The 16,781-nt window shown below is 41.6% G+C and overlaps 1 protein-coding gene across 1 annotated transcript; it reads left to right on the forward strand.

Annotated features, from left to right (window-relative positions):
- Positions 1-2,733: 2,733 nt before the first annotated feature.
- Positions 2,734-14,949, forward strand: LOC119321746 (WD repeat-containing protein 11-like). The gene is made up of 21 exons (XM_037595300.1): positions 2,734-3,785; positions 4,400-4,707; positions 4,814-4,881; positions 5,098-5,185; positions 5,292-5,473; positions 5,610-5,746; positions 5,912-5,978; positions 6,979-7,078; positions 7,239-7,350; positions 8,354-8,429; positions 8,557-8,739; positions 9,190-9,350; positions 10,217-10,319; positions 10,620-10,827; positions 10,908-11,191; positions 11,274-11,395; positions 11,486-11,630; positions 12,511-12,603; positions 13,737-13,810; positions 14,116-14,169; positions 14,254-14,949. The coding sequence occupies exons 1-21, from the start codon at positions 2,749-2,751 to the stop codon at positions 14,555-14,557; spliced, it is 3,906 nt and encodes a 1,301-aa protein (XP_037451197.1). The 5' UTR covers positions 2,734-2,748; the 3' UTR covers positions 14,558-14,949.
- Positions 14,950-16,781: the final 1,832 nt, after the last annotated feature.

Raw genomic sequence — 16,781 nt, forward strand, 5'->3', positions numbered from 1 at the left:
ACAAAATAGGATTATAGCTCCCCCAAAATCAATAAAAACTTACAACAAGTGCAAGTGAGCATATAGGAAACAAAGCCTAGCACTTGCAACAAACAAATGATTGAGCAATCATGTATATGCCGACGCCAACGCTAAGTGATGGTGTTGATGGAAAATGGTGCGCCACCAACAAAAGTTGTGGCTAGCCATTTCTCCACTAGTGTATACTCCACTCATAGATTCCTCACTATCGTCTCTTACCCTTCTCCTTCGTCATCATAGTTCTTATTCACATCTCTTACATCCTTTCCCCCCTTCGGTCCGGAATCCGTCCATCGTGGATATCACTTTGTGTCTCTCCATCACTCTGTAACCTAACATCTATTATGTGAAAGTCATGGTCTCTCACTAACCTCTTCGCTCTCGCTCGACAGGGGTAGCACATGAAGAGTCTAAATCCTTCCCGGACGTACCGTTCATGCCCCCTATCGCCGCTACTGTGGCCCTCGACCCGCCAATGACGAGGAAGAACACGCGGGTATATATCAAATCTGGCCATATGGGCCGACCCGTTAGCATGCAGGCACGACATGACACGAGCTAAACTGGTCGTGCGTAGGCATGATATGACCCATTGATTTATTTTTTTATTTTTGAAATTTTAAATATATTTGATTAAAAAACAACCCAATAAGCATCCAAAAGTAGTCTGATAGGCCAAAAAACACGCGGGCCAAACGTGCCACGGGCCGTTCCGTTACTAAATGTGTCGCACCGGTCCGTTTGCCAGGTTTGGTACATCTTGACGGGATGTCCTATGCGCCGCATTTTGCGGCAAACAGTCGCAGCTTCGCATAGTCGGGTCGCTGCCTGGGCCGGCCCATGAAGAAAATGATCGAAAGAGAATCATACAGTAGCTAAAAAATTAAGCAGCCCTCACCAGGTATCGAACACGAACAGACCACGAAATACAACCGGCTGAGCTACTACAGGTTATTGAATGTAAAGCAACGTAAACCTTTAAGAAGCAACATACGCCCAGATCCGACATATTTTAAGAATTCCGATCGCTTTTTTTGAAAAAACCCTGAATGTTTTATGAAACACAAACACTTCTCAACTCTGTAAAAGAGTTTTGACAAACGAAAACATTTTCAAAAACAGGAACTTTTCTGAATTTCTGATTTTTTTTGGAAATTGGAACATCCCTGAAATTCCCAAACATATCATAATTTGTGAACAATTTTCGAAAAATGAACATTTATTGAATTGGTGAACAAATTTGGAAAACAGGAACATTTTCTAAAATTCCCAGATTTTTTTAATATGTGAACAAAATTGAAAAATGGGAAATTATTCAGAATTTGTATTGTGCGAACATTTTTGAAAATTGCAAATGTAGTTTTGTTTGCACGAACATTTTTCAGAAAGGATGAACATTATTTTGAAAGTGCGAACCTTTTTCACTAAGACGAACGTTGTTTTGAAAGCGCGAACATTTTTCAAAAAGACGAACATTTTCCAAATTGCGAACATTATCTTGAAAAATGTAAATTTCTTTTGAAATTTACAAACATCTTTTGAAAATGTGACATTTTCAACTTTACAAACATTTTGAATACACAAACATTTTTCAAAATTTCGGAACATTTTCTGAAACATGATTTTTTTAACAATTTAAACATTGTTTGAATTGCGTGAACATTTTTTTTAATTTTTGAAATTTTCAAACATTGTTTTGATTGCACGAGCATTTTTCAGAAAAGACGAACATTGTTTTGAAAGCGCGAACATTTTTCACAAAGATGAACATTGTTTTGAAAGCACGAACATTTTTCAAAAAGATGAACATTTTCCAAATTGCGAACACTATATTGAAAAACATGAATTTGTTATGAAAGTTAAGAGCATTTTTTGAAAATGTGACATTTTATGACTTTACCAACATTTTGAATATGGAAACATTTTTTAAAATTTGCGAACATTTTTTAACTTCACTAAAATTTTGAATATGAAAACATTTTTTTGAAATTTGGGAACATTTTTTAACTTTACGAACAATTTGAATATGGAAACATATTTTAAAATGGGAACTTTTTTTAAACACGAACATTTCCTAGAATTTGTGAACATGTTTTTGAAAACATGAATTTGTTTGAAAACCCCAAAAATATTTTCATATTTGGGAACAATTTTGTATTCTAAACATTTTATAAATTTTCAAATTTTTCAAAAAAGACAAAGAAAAAGAAAAGAAGAAAGAGACAGAAAAGATAAAAAACAGAGGAAAACCGAAACAGAAAAAAATACAAAGAAAACCAGCCTCGAAAAACAACAGGAAAAAGAAAAACCGGTTCGGGGAACCTTCTAGAAGGTTCCCAAAACCGGGAGAAAACCGCCCGCAATAGCCACGCTAAATGGGCCGCGGCCCACTGACCTCTTCGCCATTTTGACGCAGAATGCGTCAAACAGGAAATACCCATCTTGACCTCTTTGCCCACCAAGAGCATGCGCAAAGGAATCTAAAAAACAAGAGCATGCGCAAATCTCAAAGCACCGACCCACGTGCGACGGATCAGATCGCGTTCAGCCCCCTTGACCCGACAGGCCGCACCAGTCTTCCTTCCCGGTCTCCTCCCACGCACACGGGGCAGATCGACCTTCCTTCAATTCTCAAATCTCAATCCCACATGGTGCTCCGCGGCGAGATCTGAGCGAGAGAAAGACCCTCGCCGCCTCGCCCCGCCCCGCCCCAGCCAGCCCCGCGCGATGATGGCCGCGCCGGCCGCCTCCCCGGCGGCGCGATCGCGCGGCAATGCCGCCGGCGGCGGCGGCAGCGCCACGTCGACGATGCTCCCGGGCCCGGCCAGCCGCGGCAACGGCGGCTGCATCGACCTCAGCACCTCGGGCCTCCTCGCGCACGGCGCCGGCAGCAGCGTCGTCGTCTCCGACCCGCGCTCCATGCAGCTCGTCTGCGTCCTCCCCATGCCCTCCTCCTCCGCCACCTCGCCCGCCTCCTTCGTCACCGCCGTGCGCTGGGCGCCCGCGGCCAGCGCCTCCTCCCTCGCCGCCGCCGAGGACGCCGCCGGCGCCGAGGACGACCACCGCCCGCTCCGCCTCGCCGCCGGCGACCGCCACGGCCGCATCGCCGTCTGGGACGCCCGCGCGCGCGCCGTGCTGCGCCTGCTCAGCCTCGACGAGTCCCGCAGCGTCGCGCCCGGCACCAGCGGGGGCGTCCAGGACCTCTGCTGGATCCACCACGCCTCCGGCTGGCTCCTCGCCTCCATCCACGGGCCCTCGCTGCTCTGCATCTGGGAGACCAGCAACAACCCCCGCGTGCTCTGGATGTTCGACGCCTCGCCCGAGTACCTCTCCTGCCTCCGCCGGGACCCCTTCGACGACCGCCACCTCTGCGCCCTAGGTCTCAAGGGCTTCCTCCTCTCCGCTGTACCACGGCATGACTCCGACATCTCGTTGAAGGAGCATAGGATCGTTTGCGGCGCCGGGGACGTGGCAGAGCTGCAGAGGCTGGAGAAGGAGATATCAGCGCCGGCGCCAGCCCCGGCGCTCGCGGCTTTCCCGCTCTTTGCGGCAAGGCTGTGCTTCTCCCCACTGTGGAGACACATCCTATATGCCGTGTACCCTCGGGAGCTTGTCGTCTTTGAACTTAACTACAGCATTGCGCTCTCTGTTGCTTCATTGCCAAGGGGGTTCGGCAAGTTCACGGATGTTATGGCCGATACTGATCTTGACCTGCTCTATTGCACGCATGCTGATGGCAAGCTGAGCATCTGGAAGCGCAAGGAGTAAGTTTGCGCGTCTTGCATTTTTATTTTTACAATAATAATTGAGGAAGAACACCTAACTGAGAACTTGACTGAATGTCCAATCTCTGGAAAGACAACTGTCATAATGGACATTTTTATGGTTGAGTACAGCCATAGAAAAAATTGCAACCAGTAGCTTAGTCATTTTATCTAAAAAAGAGAGAACAATTTAAAATGTACGGCCATAGAAAACATCTTATATTATGGGACGGAGGGAGTAGCAAATAAGATATTATGTAAACTTTACATCATTGGGAATGTCCTGACAAACATAGAGGGCCTTATAAGTTATAACCGCTGGGGTATCAGGTATGTTGACATTTAAAAGGAATGAACAGTCAGCGATATGTGTACTAATTGGAAAATATTTTTCTTGCCACACATTTTGTAGATGTCATTGTGCCATTACATTTGTGTATGCCTCCTTAAAAGTGTGTAGCCCGCTCTTCTAGTTTGCTGGCATACATTCTTAACAATTTGCACACCAATATAGATATAGTTTCAGTATCTTGTACATAAATGGCAAACAGGCAGTGCCGCAGTGGTTTATTGTAACATATTAAGTTCGTCCTTGTTTTTTTTTTCTGTTGTAGGGGTGAACAAGTACATTTGTTGCATGCAGTGGAAGAGCTCATGCCTTCAATTGGTACCGTTGTTCCTCCCCCAGCCGTTCTTGCTACTACGATCTGGCAGTCAGAGTCCATTTTTCGTATCATCGACAGACAATCTCAGGATTTGGCACTTATGCAATCTTCACAGTCTATCATCTTTGATACAAAGTCGAACCAGAACATGTATCGAGGGACCATGACATATCTAACATCGATATCTGAAGATGGCAAGATCTGGTCATGGCATTTGACTTTTGACAAGTCAGTATCTTCCAAGAAAATTAATCTAGGTGCGAATCAGTTTTGTCAAGACAGCAAAAAAATAATCCTATTCCTTAGCCAGCTATTAAATCGACTGATGATTCCATTTCTGTCACTAATGTCGGAAGGAACCAGGTACATCGAACCATAGTGATGCTGGAACTTCCAACCCACGCTCCAATGGGCTTGATTTTACAATAAAGGTTGTGTTATAAACCTCTCTCTCTTGTTGACCATTGTAAGGGATCATAGTTCCAGTCAAATGTGAAATCTTTGTGCTGCTTTGCATAACTTTATCCTTCTAAATCTCTGGGATTAGGATGCACCTGTTTAGTGATCTAAATTTTGGTCCATATCCCTTAAAGCTGGTGCGCTATTGCTTGCCTTTCCGGTTTTCTCATGTTTACTTTGCTATGCAGATTACTTTGATGGGCCAGCTTCATCTTTTGTCGTCTACTGTGACTACTCTAGCTGTGCCATCTCCTTCTTTACTTGCCACAGTAGCCCGTATGTCCCTTATGATCATAGCAATGCTAGCTGTTTTCTTTCTGAAATTATCTTCAAGTTTTAAATTTCACACTTTTATAACATTGAACAACATTTCTATCTAAAGGTGGTGGAAACAATCCTGCTCCAGCAGTACCACTTGTTGCTCTAGGAACTCAAAATGGGACCATTGAAGTTGTTGACGTATTGGCTAATGCAGTTTCTGTCAGCTTTGCTGTTCATAGCAGCACAGTCAGAGGCTTAAGATGGCTTGGAAACTCACGCCTTGTTTCCTTCTCATATAATCAGGTGCTTTATACATCTAGTATATTGTGAATTTGTGATTGATAATTAAATGACTGTCTACTTTACTAATTAGGCTATCAATCCACCAACAGCAAAGAGCCAAAGATAGTTAATTTTCTCATTGATTTGACTGGTACAGGTTAGTGATAAGAGTGGAGGATTCAATAATAAGCTTATTATCACATGCCTGAGAAGTGGGCTAAATCGCCCATTCCGTGTGCTCCAAAAGCCTGAACGTGCAGCAATAAGAGCATTGAGGGCATCTTCGTCTGGAAGGTTGGTTTCATGTTTTGACCTGTGATAACATCTTTCATCTGTCCATAACTTTCTTATTACCCCTTACAGTTTGCTAATTCAGTGCACATAATCTTATCGCCATTGTGCTTGCTGTGATTTCTCAAGCACAATATTTGGTTTCTCAAGCATAATATTTTTTATCAGGTACCTTCTGATTATGTTTCGTGATGCTCCTGTTGAAGTGTGGGCCATGACAAAGAACCCGATGATGGTACTTATTTCTCTGCCTGTATCTATACAAATTTTAGAGCAATTATTTATTCTTACCCAGTTACAAGCCGACGCCTGAAGTGACTTGCTTCTATTCTTGATTTGATATAGAAGGGGAATCTCTATAGATTGTCTTTCTTCGACAACCTCTCTGAAATGTATACGAGAAAATTGCACTTCACGGCATGGCAAAAATAGAGACAAAAGCTTAAAGTCGGCTTTTTCTCCATTAATCAAGTGCTAACTTTTGTAATTTTGATTTCCATATTTTGAATGTTACATAAATGAATTTAGATGCATATATTTAAGTAACTCCGTGTCGTCTTGTGCATGGCAAATTGGCCTATATACATTTACGCACAAACTTTGCTAGACATGGTCATGTTTATCGGACTGGAATAGCATCCATAATAGGCTGTCATATAACCGAGCTATTGTGCCTCTGGGGAGGTATATTTACCGTTATTTATCTTAATCTGTGCACTGAATTTCACAAAAGGATACCATTGGCGTGGGGGCCTCGAGTAGTTTTGATAAACAGATATTCACCTCAGGAATCAAGGTTGCAGCCATTTTTTTTTCTTCAGTTGTATCAGTTTTTGGCAGCCCTGAAAGGGAACTATCTCTGGAATAGGGAATTCTTGTCTACTTTGCATAGCCATTTAAACCCAATAATCAAATCAGCTATTTTGACAAAAGTTGGTTGGAGTGTTGTAAATGATCTGTAACAAGGCACCAGAATAATTATGTTAACATTGTTTGACGTAGTGCCAAACAAATCAATTATCTTTCAAGTGCCAGGGAAAATACTATTTCGAGTAACTCATGCTACAACCAAGGAATGAATTTAAAGAAGATATACTTTTGTGCTAAATTTGCACTTCCATATCATAATGAGAATCCAGAAGCTATACTGGTGTTACATTCAGTAAACTGCAGTAATAGTTTATCTCTGTAAATCTGGAAGCATGATATTTGTAAATTTTCTGAACTGTTTGTAGCTTAGATCCTTGGCTCTTCCTTTTACGGTGTTAGAATGGACACTGCCAGCGGCACCACGACCAAGTCAGAATGCATCTAAGCAATCGTCTCCCTCCAAAGGTGCACTTTTAACTCACTAGCAAAGTCATATTATTCGAAACGTTCTAGGTTCCATACTTGATTCATATAATACTATCTATTTAAGTTTTCTACTCTTCGCTGGTTGCATTTTTGCAATATTATTGCAAGATGATACTATGATAGAATTATTTACTTGCAGAGGGTACTGCTGCAGAAAGTTCTGATGAAACATCCGAAAGTTTTGCTTTTGCGTTAGTCAATGGTGCTCTTGGTGTGTTTGAAGTGCACGGACGGCGAATACGAGATTTTAGGTACTCGAATGGCTGACTTTATATCTTTCAGCAATGAAAGGACACTCACATGCACATGTGATCAGATCATCAGTCTATAAATTGCAGAAATCTATGTCATTCATTTTGTTCTAGTCCTCTACCCAATCGTGCTAGATCATCACAATATTTGATAGGCAAGTAAAAATAACACGTTATTCTTGAATTCTTTCTGCGACCTCTACTATTTGATGCTACTCCCTCCATTCCCTTATACAAGGCTACTATCAAAAATACATTTTGCATCTATACAAGGCCACCAACAGTAATCGAGGCAAAAATTAAGGATGTTTTCTCGTACTAGCAACTTGTTTAATACTTGCATGCATGTAGTCATAATGACACTCAGCTACTTCCTTCCTATTCCTTCCTTGCATTCATGTGGCGTATTAATGATCCCGGTTAACGAAAATAAAAGATGTCTTGCAAGCAGTCATTAATTTTTACCTTGGTACCTGTAATTTGAGTTTGTGGCCTTGTATAAGGGAATGGAGGGAGTAGTTTTTTTTCTGGCAATTTTCTGATCCATCATGTTTCCTGCTTTTTCTTTCTATATTGGAGTCAGCAGACAGTGGGCTTTTTGGTAGTGATTGCTTGATTGCACGCAATGTTGTGTTTGTATTTCTCCAAATGATAAGTATGCCTTGAGTTACCTCAGAATATGGTGGGAAATACTTGGTGGTTGTAGAATTAGGATATAGAGTGCAGATTGTTATTAGTGATGGCATTTGAGTAATTTGATTATAATTGAAGCTAATTACTTTTATTAGGTTTGATTCTCAGAGTTGAGATCTTACGAATTCTAACTGGCCGAGAATGAGATCAAAGTAAATTTTGTGCCCCACCCCCCTCCACTGCTGGCCCATATCTTTGTTGACGTAGTTTCTTTGTATGTGTGAGCTACAGTTTATTTGATGTTTAACCACTACTACCCTCGTCTAAAATGTTTATCCATATTAAATATGTGGTTTTATTGTGTTTTCAGGCCAAAGTGGCCGTCATCATCATTTGCCTCTTCAGATGGCCTGGTTACTGCTATGGCTTATCGTCTTCCCCATGTTGTATGTACATTGCGGTACCACATGTAGTTTATAAGTTCCATTTTGCAGTTTTTTTTATGTGCAAGGTAGATTATCCTGGGATACATTGACATTCTGACCTAAAACTACTATTTTTAACAAAAAATAGGTGATGGGGGATAGATCCGGCAACATTCGATGGTGGGACGTTATAACAGGCCTTTCTTCTTCTTTTAGCACCCACAGGGAAGGCATTAGGAGGATTAAGTTTTCTCCTGTTGTTCACGGTGATCGGAGTAGAGGACGCATTGCTGTGCTCTTCTATGATAATACATTCTCTATATTTGACCTGGTAAGTACAAAGAAGCATTAGCTAACAGCCTACCATGTCATTGTCTAGCTCAAGACTCATTACCCACAGCACGTGATACTTGTTGTTGGAGTCTGATGTGAAACATATGATTTTTAAATAGTTATATGAAACACATTTATTTTGTGCAAAAATTTGTGCTAAGAATATTTATAAGATGTTAAGTAGAGAAAAGGTTGTTATATTGAATAAGTTACTCGCGCCCTTCTTTGATCCTCATTGTAAACCATGCATGTTTTATTTCCATTTCCAGTATATATCTGATCCTTTTATATTTCTTACCATGTCTATAAACTACTCCCTCTGTACCAAAATATAAGACGTTTTTGCAGTTCAATTATAATTTGGTACGGACGGAGTATCTCATACTGTGCCATGATGGAACAAGTTCAAAATAGTAGTGTGCCACTGAATTCAGGAACTATGTTTTAGGATAGTGCAGATCCCTTGGCAAATGCCCTTCTCCATCCACAATCTCCTGGCACACTCGTCTTGGAGCTTGATTGGTTATCAACCCGAACAAGGAAGGATGAACCACTTGTATTATGCATCGCTGGAGCTGATAGTAGCTTTCGTCTGGTTGAAGTTAACACGTATGTCATTTTAAGAATGCACAACCTTTTCTTATTCCACTGTATTGTATGGATATTCTATTTATTTATGAGGTTTAGATTTGTCACTGTATTAAAATTCCGTCAAAGTGTTTGATTCTTTTCATGTGCTGTCAAGATGGCTTGTTAATTTTCTGAACTCTTTACACATAGCATGCTTATGGACTCACAAGGAACTTCTGATATGGTATTCGAACTAATATAGCTTGTTATCAATAATATTAAAACAATTATGTCATCGTATAATTCTCCTAGTTAGGGCATACCAGTTAAACACTGAGAAATTGTCAACATAAAGGTGGATTAGAAGAATAATCTTCAAACAAAAACTGAACTCAACTTAGGAAAATAAAGGGAAACCAGCCATTGAACAGGAAAGGGCAAGAATAATATCTAAATGGCATTTGGTTGGTAATGTGAATTGAATTTGGACTAGCCCGTAAGCACTATTCAGGCGCACTTGCACAATTTGTGATTTCAGAGTAGCCTCCTCATACCCATTATTCAAGGCACCGCCAGCGTGAATGGGTAGTAAATTTGTTTCTCTTCCATCTAATTTATTTATCCACCAGTCTATTATTTTTCCTTGCCCTTTGCTTTTTAATCAATATATGCTGTTGGTATCTGATGGGGGCGAACAGAAAAAGGTAGCTAGGTATGGTAATGCTTGTTCTCTAATTTAGTTTTCTGTAATTCAAAAATATTGTCCAACTCTCCCTGGGATGCTCTAGACCTTATTCAGTTCGTCACATGATGCTTTTTTATGCGGCAGACGTCTGATGCTCTAGTTTCCATTTTAGATACCATATATGTAATTTTGTTTGTAACATCTGTTCTTCATCCACCAGTGATACCAAGATCAATTCTGCTTCTAGGCTGCTGACTACAAAAGAGAGATTTAGGCCAATGCCATTATGCCTACCAATACTATTCCCCACAGCACATGCTTTGGTAAGATGGATGTGGTATCATAATATTTGAACCCATCTTTTTATATAATCATGTATGAACTCTATATTTTACTATATAATTCTTGAAGTTAGCTTTCAAAAGACTTACATTTCATTGCTTTTGCTTAAAATGCTGCTGGCAGATATGGTTACGTTCTTTCATTTAAAGAACCAAGCCTTAAGTAACTAGTGTTTCTAATCAGTCTCCTTGAATGGCCATTTTGGATATGCATTTTCCACCTTCTGAAAGATTGAATTGCGACGCAACACAAACACTTACCTTTTTTTGTTGTTGTCTCAGGCTCTGCGTATGATTCTGCAGCTCGGTGTGAAGCCTTCTTGGTTTGAATGCAATAATAGTGATAAATTAGCCTCTAACAGCTTTAAGGAAGGACCGTCAACCTTTGGGGATCTTCGTTCATACATGATTGAGACAACACTTCCTCCTATTGGTGATTCTGTAGTGGCTGAATTGCTGCTTAAAGTGTTGGAGCCATACAGAAAGGATGGTAATGTCAACAATATATTTTCTTTAGCAGATGATTTGGCATAAATGATGGAGATATTTCCTTTTCCTTTTGTTGAGAAGGTTGCATCCTTGATGATGGAAGAGCCAGCTTATATTCAGCTATAGTAAATAAAGGAACTTGTGCAAGGTTTGCATTTGCTGCTGCTATTTTTGGTGATTTCCAAGAAGCACTTTTCTGGTTACAGCTTCCGCAAGCCCTTCAGCATTCCCTGGATAAATCGACAAGTAGATCAAGTGAGGGCTTCGAATCAAGTGTACGCGCTGATTCTGAACAAACTTCCACATTAAACAGGATAGCTTCAAGCGAGAGGTCTGCAGCCAGAAATGCGGCCAATGATACTGCGGTAATATTTGAATCTGATGGCCGGTAATTTCCAGCGTCCATATATGCATACTTTCGCATTTAGTAATCTATCCATTCTGCAGAGTTATGGGCAATTAAGTACAATGGCATTTAAGCAAGAGCAATTGTGGTTCAATGCGAATGAAAGGATACCTTGGCATGACAAGCTTGATAGTGAAGATGCTTTGCAAAAGCGTATTCATGAGTAAGAATCAAATATGTAAACCAGTAGTTTATTATGAAACTAAGCACATCCATCTAATTCCTTGTGCCACATGTTTTTCTGTCAACTCAGGCTTGTCTCTCTTGGAAATTTGGAAGCTGCGGTGTCCTTGCTACTTTCAACTCCTCCTGAAGGAACAAATTTTTATCCTAATGCATTAAGAGCAGTTGTATTGTCATCTGCAGTGTCAAGATCTTTACATGAACTTGCAGTGAAGGTGAACAGCCGTAAAAGATAACCATACTCTTTTCTTCAGTATGGAACATAGCTTGTTTAGGACGTGCAACAGTGTACCAATTTGGCTTAAAGGGTAAAGTGAAAGGTCGATGATAAAAATAACAATTTACATAATTATATAATTGTCTGCAAAGGATGTTTGGATCCACCTTCACAATTTTGAGCATCAGTACATTTCGAGTCATGTATCTCATAATTATGAGACGTTAATATAAGAAAATGTGCTATCAAAAGTATTTTGTGGTATTGCCGTGATGAACTTAAATAAAATATACTCCCTCCGTAAAGAAATATAAGACCGTTTAGATCACTACTATAACAGCCAAAGATAAGTCAAGCCACAAAGGAAAATAGCATTTATTTAGACTGAAGGGAGTAGAGTTTACTTGCTGCCTTGCAGCAATGACGTCAATTTTAAATTAATATTTGTAAAGATATAAAATAGAATAGTGCTAAAGCTCAAATAGAATAGTAAAACGTCTTATATTAGTTTACAGAGGGAGCAGAACACATGCATCGTCTCTTTACTGTAGAATGCAAGCATTGCAGTGTTCTATAGCATGGTTCAACATGAAGTGAACTTGATTACTGTTCATTGATCATTTATGTGCCATAATGTACCTGTTGTACATCTTATTAGTGTCCATGGATCTTACTTTTAGTTCTTATTAATAGTTAACAGTCTTTGTGGTGTTAGGTTTAAATTTCTGTGTACTCCCACTAATCTAGAAGACATGAGCTTCCATATTTAGTGTCAGTTTGTCCTCAGATTTGAGCTAAGAATGTTCTTGGTAAAAACCCTATGGCTATGCTTGTTTGTTCATGGAGGGGACCCTTAATTCAGTTATGATCTTTTGTAGGTCGTTGCAGCCAATATGGTTAGAACAGACAAATCATTATCTGGAACACATCTTCTGTGTGCAGTGGGGAAATATCAGGAAGCATGCTCTCAGGTAACATCCCAGCTGATATTTTTCAATAATTCAAAGCTGCACCTGGGAGTGAAAGAAATACTTGTCTGTCCTTTGTGCATGTAAACTTATATGGAGAGAAAAGACAAAATTGCTTTTTGGAGTAAAAAAATTATATTTTTTCAATGAAACTTTACACACACACACACACACAAAATACACAAACATGTACATGCTTAACAAAAAATGGATTTTCTCAAAAATTCTGAACTTATTTTAATGAAAATTCTGAACTCCCGCAAAGAAGAGTCCGCTGTGTGGACGTCGCCGGTCAAGGTGAGCTCCACCATTGACGTGGACGTGCCGGCCTCGTGGTCATCGCGGCTAGACGCGGAGCTGCCCACATTCCCGTCCGCGATCGCCTCCGCCACGATCGCGTTGCAGCTGGCACTGTGTGTGGCCTCGTAGAACGCCCGCTGCTAGTCGAGGAAGTTTGGTCCTCGCGACCATGGCCGCCATGATCTCCTTGCTTGCGAACTCGCCGTAGATTTGCCCCTCTGCCAGCCGATGATGGCGAGGAGGGCGAAGTTGTAGTGTTGGTCCTTTTGCGCCAGCGGCAACGCTGACACCGGCGGCGCCGGCTGCTCCTCCGCAATACGGCGTTGAAGTCCATGGTGAAGCCGGAGTGGGCACGGGTACGTTGCGGCGGTCCGGATGCCCGCAAACCTCCCCCTGGTTTGCGTCCGGTTTGCGGGAAAACAGATACGTGGATAGGGGTCATCGTCGGATGGCAAACTACGTCCTGACATTTGTGGGCATTTTGAGGGTCCGCTTTGAGATGTGCTGACAAAGCTTGGAATATATTGAGGGTACTGCTAAGAAAAGATAAGACTCTCTACAAATGATAAGTTGCCATTTCCTATTTCTATAAAATGTCTAGATAAACACCATTGTGGTTGCACAATGAAAAGAATCAACGGAAGATACAAGCATTCTCTGAACTAACAGCATTCGGTTTTTAATTATTTCCTTTACATTGCAGTGTAGATTAATCAACTTTTAGGGGATAGCGTTGGAGATGCCCTTAGGCACTTTTCGAGGGACATTCTATTACCGTGATGTTTGAATTTTCTAAGTTAGATTTGTGCATAATGGAGTTCACCTGAATGGTTCAGCTTCAAGATGCTGGTTGCTGGATTGATGCTGCTACTTTGGCTGCAACTCATTTGCGTGGATCTGACTACGCAAGGTAACTTTATTAATTATTTTTTCACTCTCCAATGTACTTCAATTGTATGCCTTGTCTTGTCTCAACACACAATCACATGTCGATGGACCAGTATGGCCCTGTATGGCCTGTCCGCCCATGGCAGGGACTAGAAAGGCAGAAAATGGCAGTAATTTAGTTTGGTTTAGTCATCTGTTCATGTCAGTCTTTGAATAGCAGATAAATGGGTGCAAATGCCTTTTTGGGTAGCTAAAATGTTAGTTTTGCTGTTTCACTTTATTAATCCGCTAAGGTACTCCCTTCTGTCCTTTGCCTGACTCACGCAGGGTACTGCAGAGGTGGGCTGGTTTTGTTCTTCGTGGTGAACAAAATATGTGGAGGTAACTGATCCCGCACACACAGTAACACTAGTTAATGCTTATTTATCCGGCCTGGTATCAATATGTTGTTTGTTTCTTTACTAGAGCTCTAATACTATATGTTGCTGCTGGAGCACTCCCGGAGGCTTTAGAGACGCTCCGCAGCAACCAGCGACAAGACACTGCCGCTCTGTTCTTGCTTGCCTGCCATGAGATCTATTCACAAATTACCACAGAGTCTAAGCCTGCGGATGAGATGCCTGGATCAGCAACGGAGCGGAGTCAAAAGCTCCTGTTCCCATCCAAGAATGTGAGTGATGAGAACCTGACCGCGGTCAGCGAGGTCTTCGGGCAGTACCAGCAGAAACTGATTCATCTTTGCATGGATATGGAACCAATTGTGAACTGAGGCTTGACACAAGTTTTGCGGATGAACTGAGGCTCGACATCCGGTCTGCAACTGTAATTGTCGAAATTTTGTGTGAAGCTTTTCATCATGATCTGCTCAGTGCTGGACATGCTGAGCAGAGTGTTGCGTGGTACGCTACCCAGGCATCGAGGAAACAGCTTTTGCGATGTAGGGGAAAGGAATATACGTGCGATGTTGTATTGTAGGTGACAACTTTTGGCACTGTTTTTTTTTCTTGTACCAGTAATGTAAATTTTATGTGATGAGTTGAGCGAGCGACTGCGCAGTGAATTTAACCAGAATGTATCATTTTTTTAGCAGAGATTACTACACTTATTTTGCAGAACATATATCTGTTAAATCTGGGAAAATGTTTCACGTGCCTTGACCCATCACTGTCAACCGGTGGATTAGCAACATGTGTAAATCAACCTTGTGTATTTTGTTTTAGGGAACTTGCATTTTGTTATGGTACTTAGCGCATCTACAGCCCGACCCCCTAAGCCCGTGTATGTTCGGGCCGATGGCTCAGTTGTCTGGTTGTGAAAATGCAACCCAACCAACGCCCTTAAATTGGCCATACATGTTCTGGCTGTCCGGCACCCCTTAAACCCGGCCCATATTTGGGACGGATATGAGGAGGCCTGGAAGCGTCTAGGATTTGATAGAGCGGACCCGCACTCAAATCCCTTCATTTTTTTTCCAAACTAGCCTGACATGCCCTCTTCCTATGCCTGCCATCCCCTAGCTCCGTTGCCACCCTAACTTTGCCGCTATCCTGACCCCACAACTGCACCACCGTCGGCACAAAATCCCTCCTCGCTGCCCATGACATGATCGTCGTCCTAGAGGCTGTCGCAATATGTCCTGCTCCCCTCGTCATACACTTTTTCTTCCCTGCGTTCGACAAAATGTCTAAGCTAATTTTTTTTAATTCTTTTGTAGATAAACCGATGGATTCATGGAATGGGGAGTTTCAAAACAATCAGCTTTGTGAATTCATTCAAAAAGAGTTGGTCGTTTTGTCGGATGATGAGCATTCAGGAGGAAATGGAACATTTTTTGAAGTTCAAGGATTCGATCAAAAGACGGAGAATTGTACACCGTGATAGGATCACTGGCGCACAACTGCTCTACGACTACTACTTCCAACCCGGACGGATTTTTTCGGCGTCGCTTTCGGATGCGCAAACCCTTATTCTTGCGTGGGGGTGGAGGGAGTGAAGACATATGATCCCTATTCCCTAGCCCAGTCTCCAAAAGGATTGTTGCGGACTCTCCTTTGTAGAAATGCACAAACCTCTCTGAGAATGATTGCATTAGGTACCACCACAGATGATGTTGGTGAGATGGTCCGGATAGGGGGAAGCACATGTCTTGAGGTCACTGTCAAGTTTGCCCGAGCTGTGGTAAAGGTGTTTGGAGCGGAATACTCGAGAGAACCAATTGTCGAAGACACAGAAAGGTTGATGGCAATTGAAGTGTCAAGAGGTGTTTCAATCGGTTCAATTGATTGCACGCATTGGCAATGGAAGAACTGCCCCAAAACATTTGTGCGGGATGCACCAAGGTCACACCAAAGAGGTCACCATCATATTTGAAGAAGTGACATCAAAGGACTTGTGAATTTGGCATGCTTTCTTTGGCATGCTTGGTTTTCACAATAATATCAATGTGCTCTAGCGATTTCCAATGTTGAAGAGATTTTGCGATGTGGATGCCCGGACGTGCAACTACACCGGCAACAGGAATAGCTACAACATGGGGTACCACCTTGCTGATGGTATCTATCCTCAGTGGGCCGCATTTATCAAGACCATGTCCTCCTCCCAGAACAAAATGCGGCCCACTGAAATTTCAAAGACCATGTATCTATCCTCAGTGAGCCGCATTTGACATCTGTAAGCCCAAACACATGATTTTGAGAATTCCGAAGTAAATGTCCTCCTCCCAGAACAAAATGTCAAGCATGTTCTGAAATTTCTAGAGACGCATCAGAATCTTCGGGATCAAAAAGTGCACATGAAAATATTCAATAATCTTGTGGAGCATATATGGACCCACAATGTAAACCAAGGAATTTAATGTTTGAACTGTGCACTCGGAACAATTTTTAGGTTTGAACCATGTATTTTTCGCTATGAACAAATGTTGTTTACGTGTGGTATTCATGTGTATGATCTACGTGCATGTGTTTACATTTGAGGATTTGATAATGAAGACG

Source organism: Triticum dicoccoides, chromosome 6B (assembly GCF_002162155.2).
Source record: "Triticum dicoccoides isolate Atlit2015 ecotype Zavitan chromosome 6B, WEW_v2.0, whole genome shotgun sequence".
Lineage (NCBI taxonomy): Eukaryota > Viridiplantae > Streptophyta > Magnoliopsida > Poales > Poaceae > Triticum > Triticum dicoccoides.

Coding starts and splice junctions, on each gene's coding strand:
- LOC119321746 (XM_037595300.1), top strand. CDS start 2,749: ATGATGGCCGCGCCGGCCGCCTCCCCGGCGGCGCGATCGCGCGGCAAT. Junction 3,786..4,399: donor AGCATCTGGAAGCGCAAGGA/GTAAGTTTGCGC, acceptor TTTCTGTTGTAG/GGGTGAACAAGTACATTTGT. Junction 11,396..11,485: donor TTGCAAAAGCGTATTCATGA/GTAAGAATCAAA, acceptor CTGTCAACTCAG/GCTTGTCTCTCTTGGAAATT.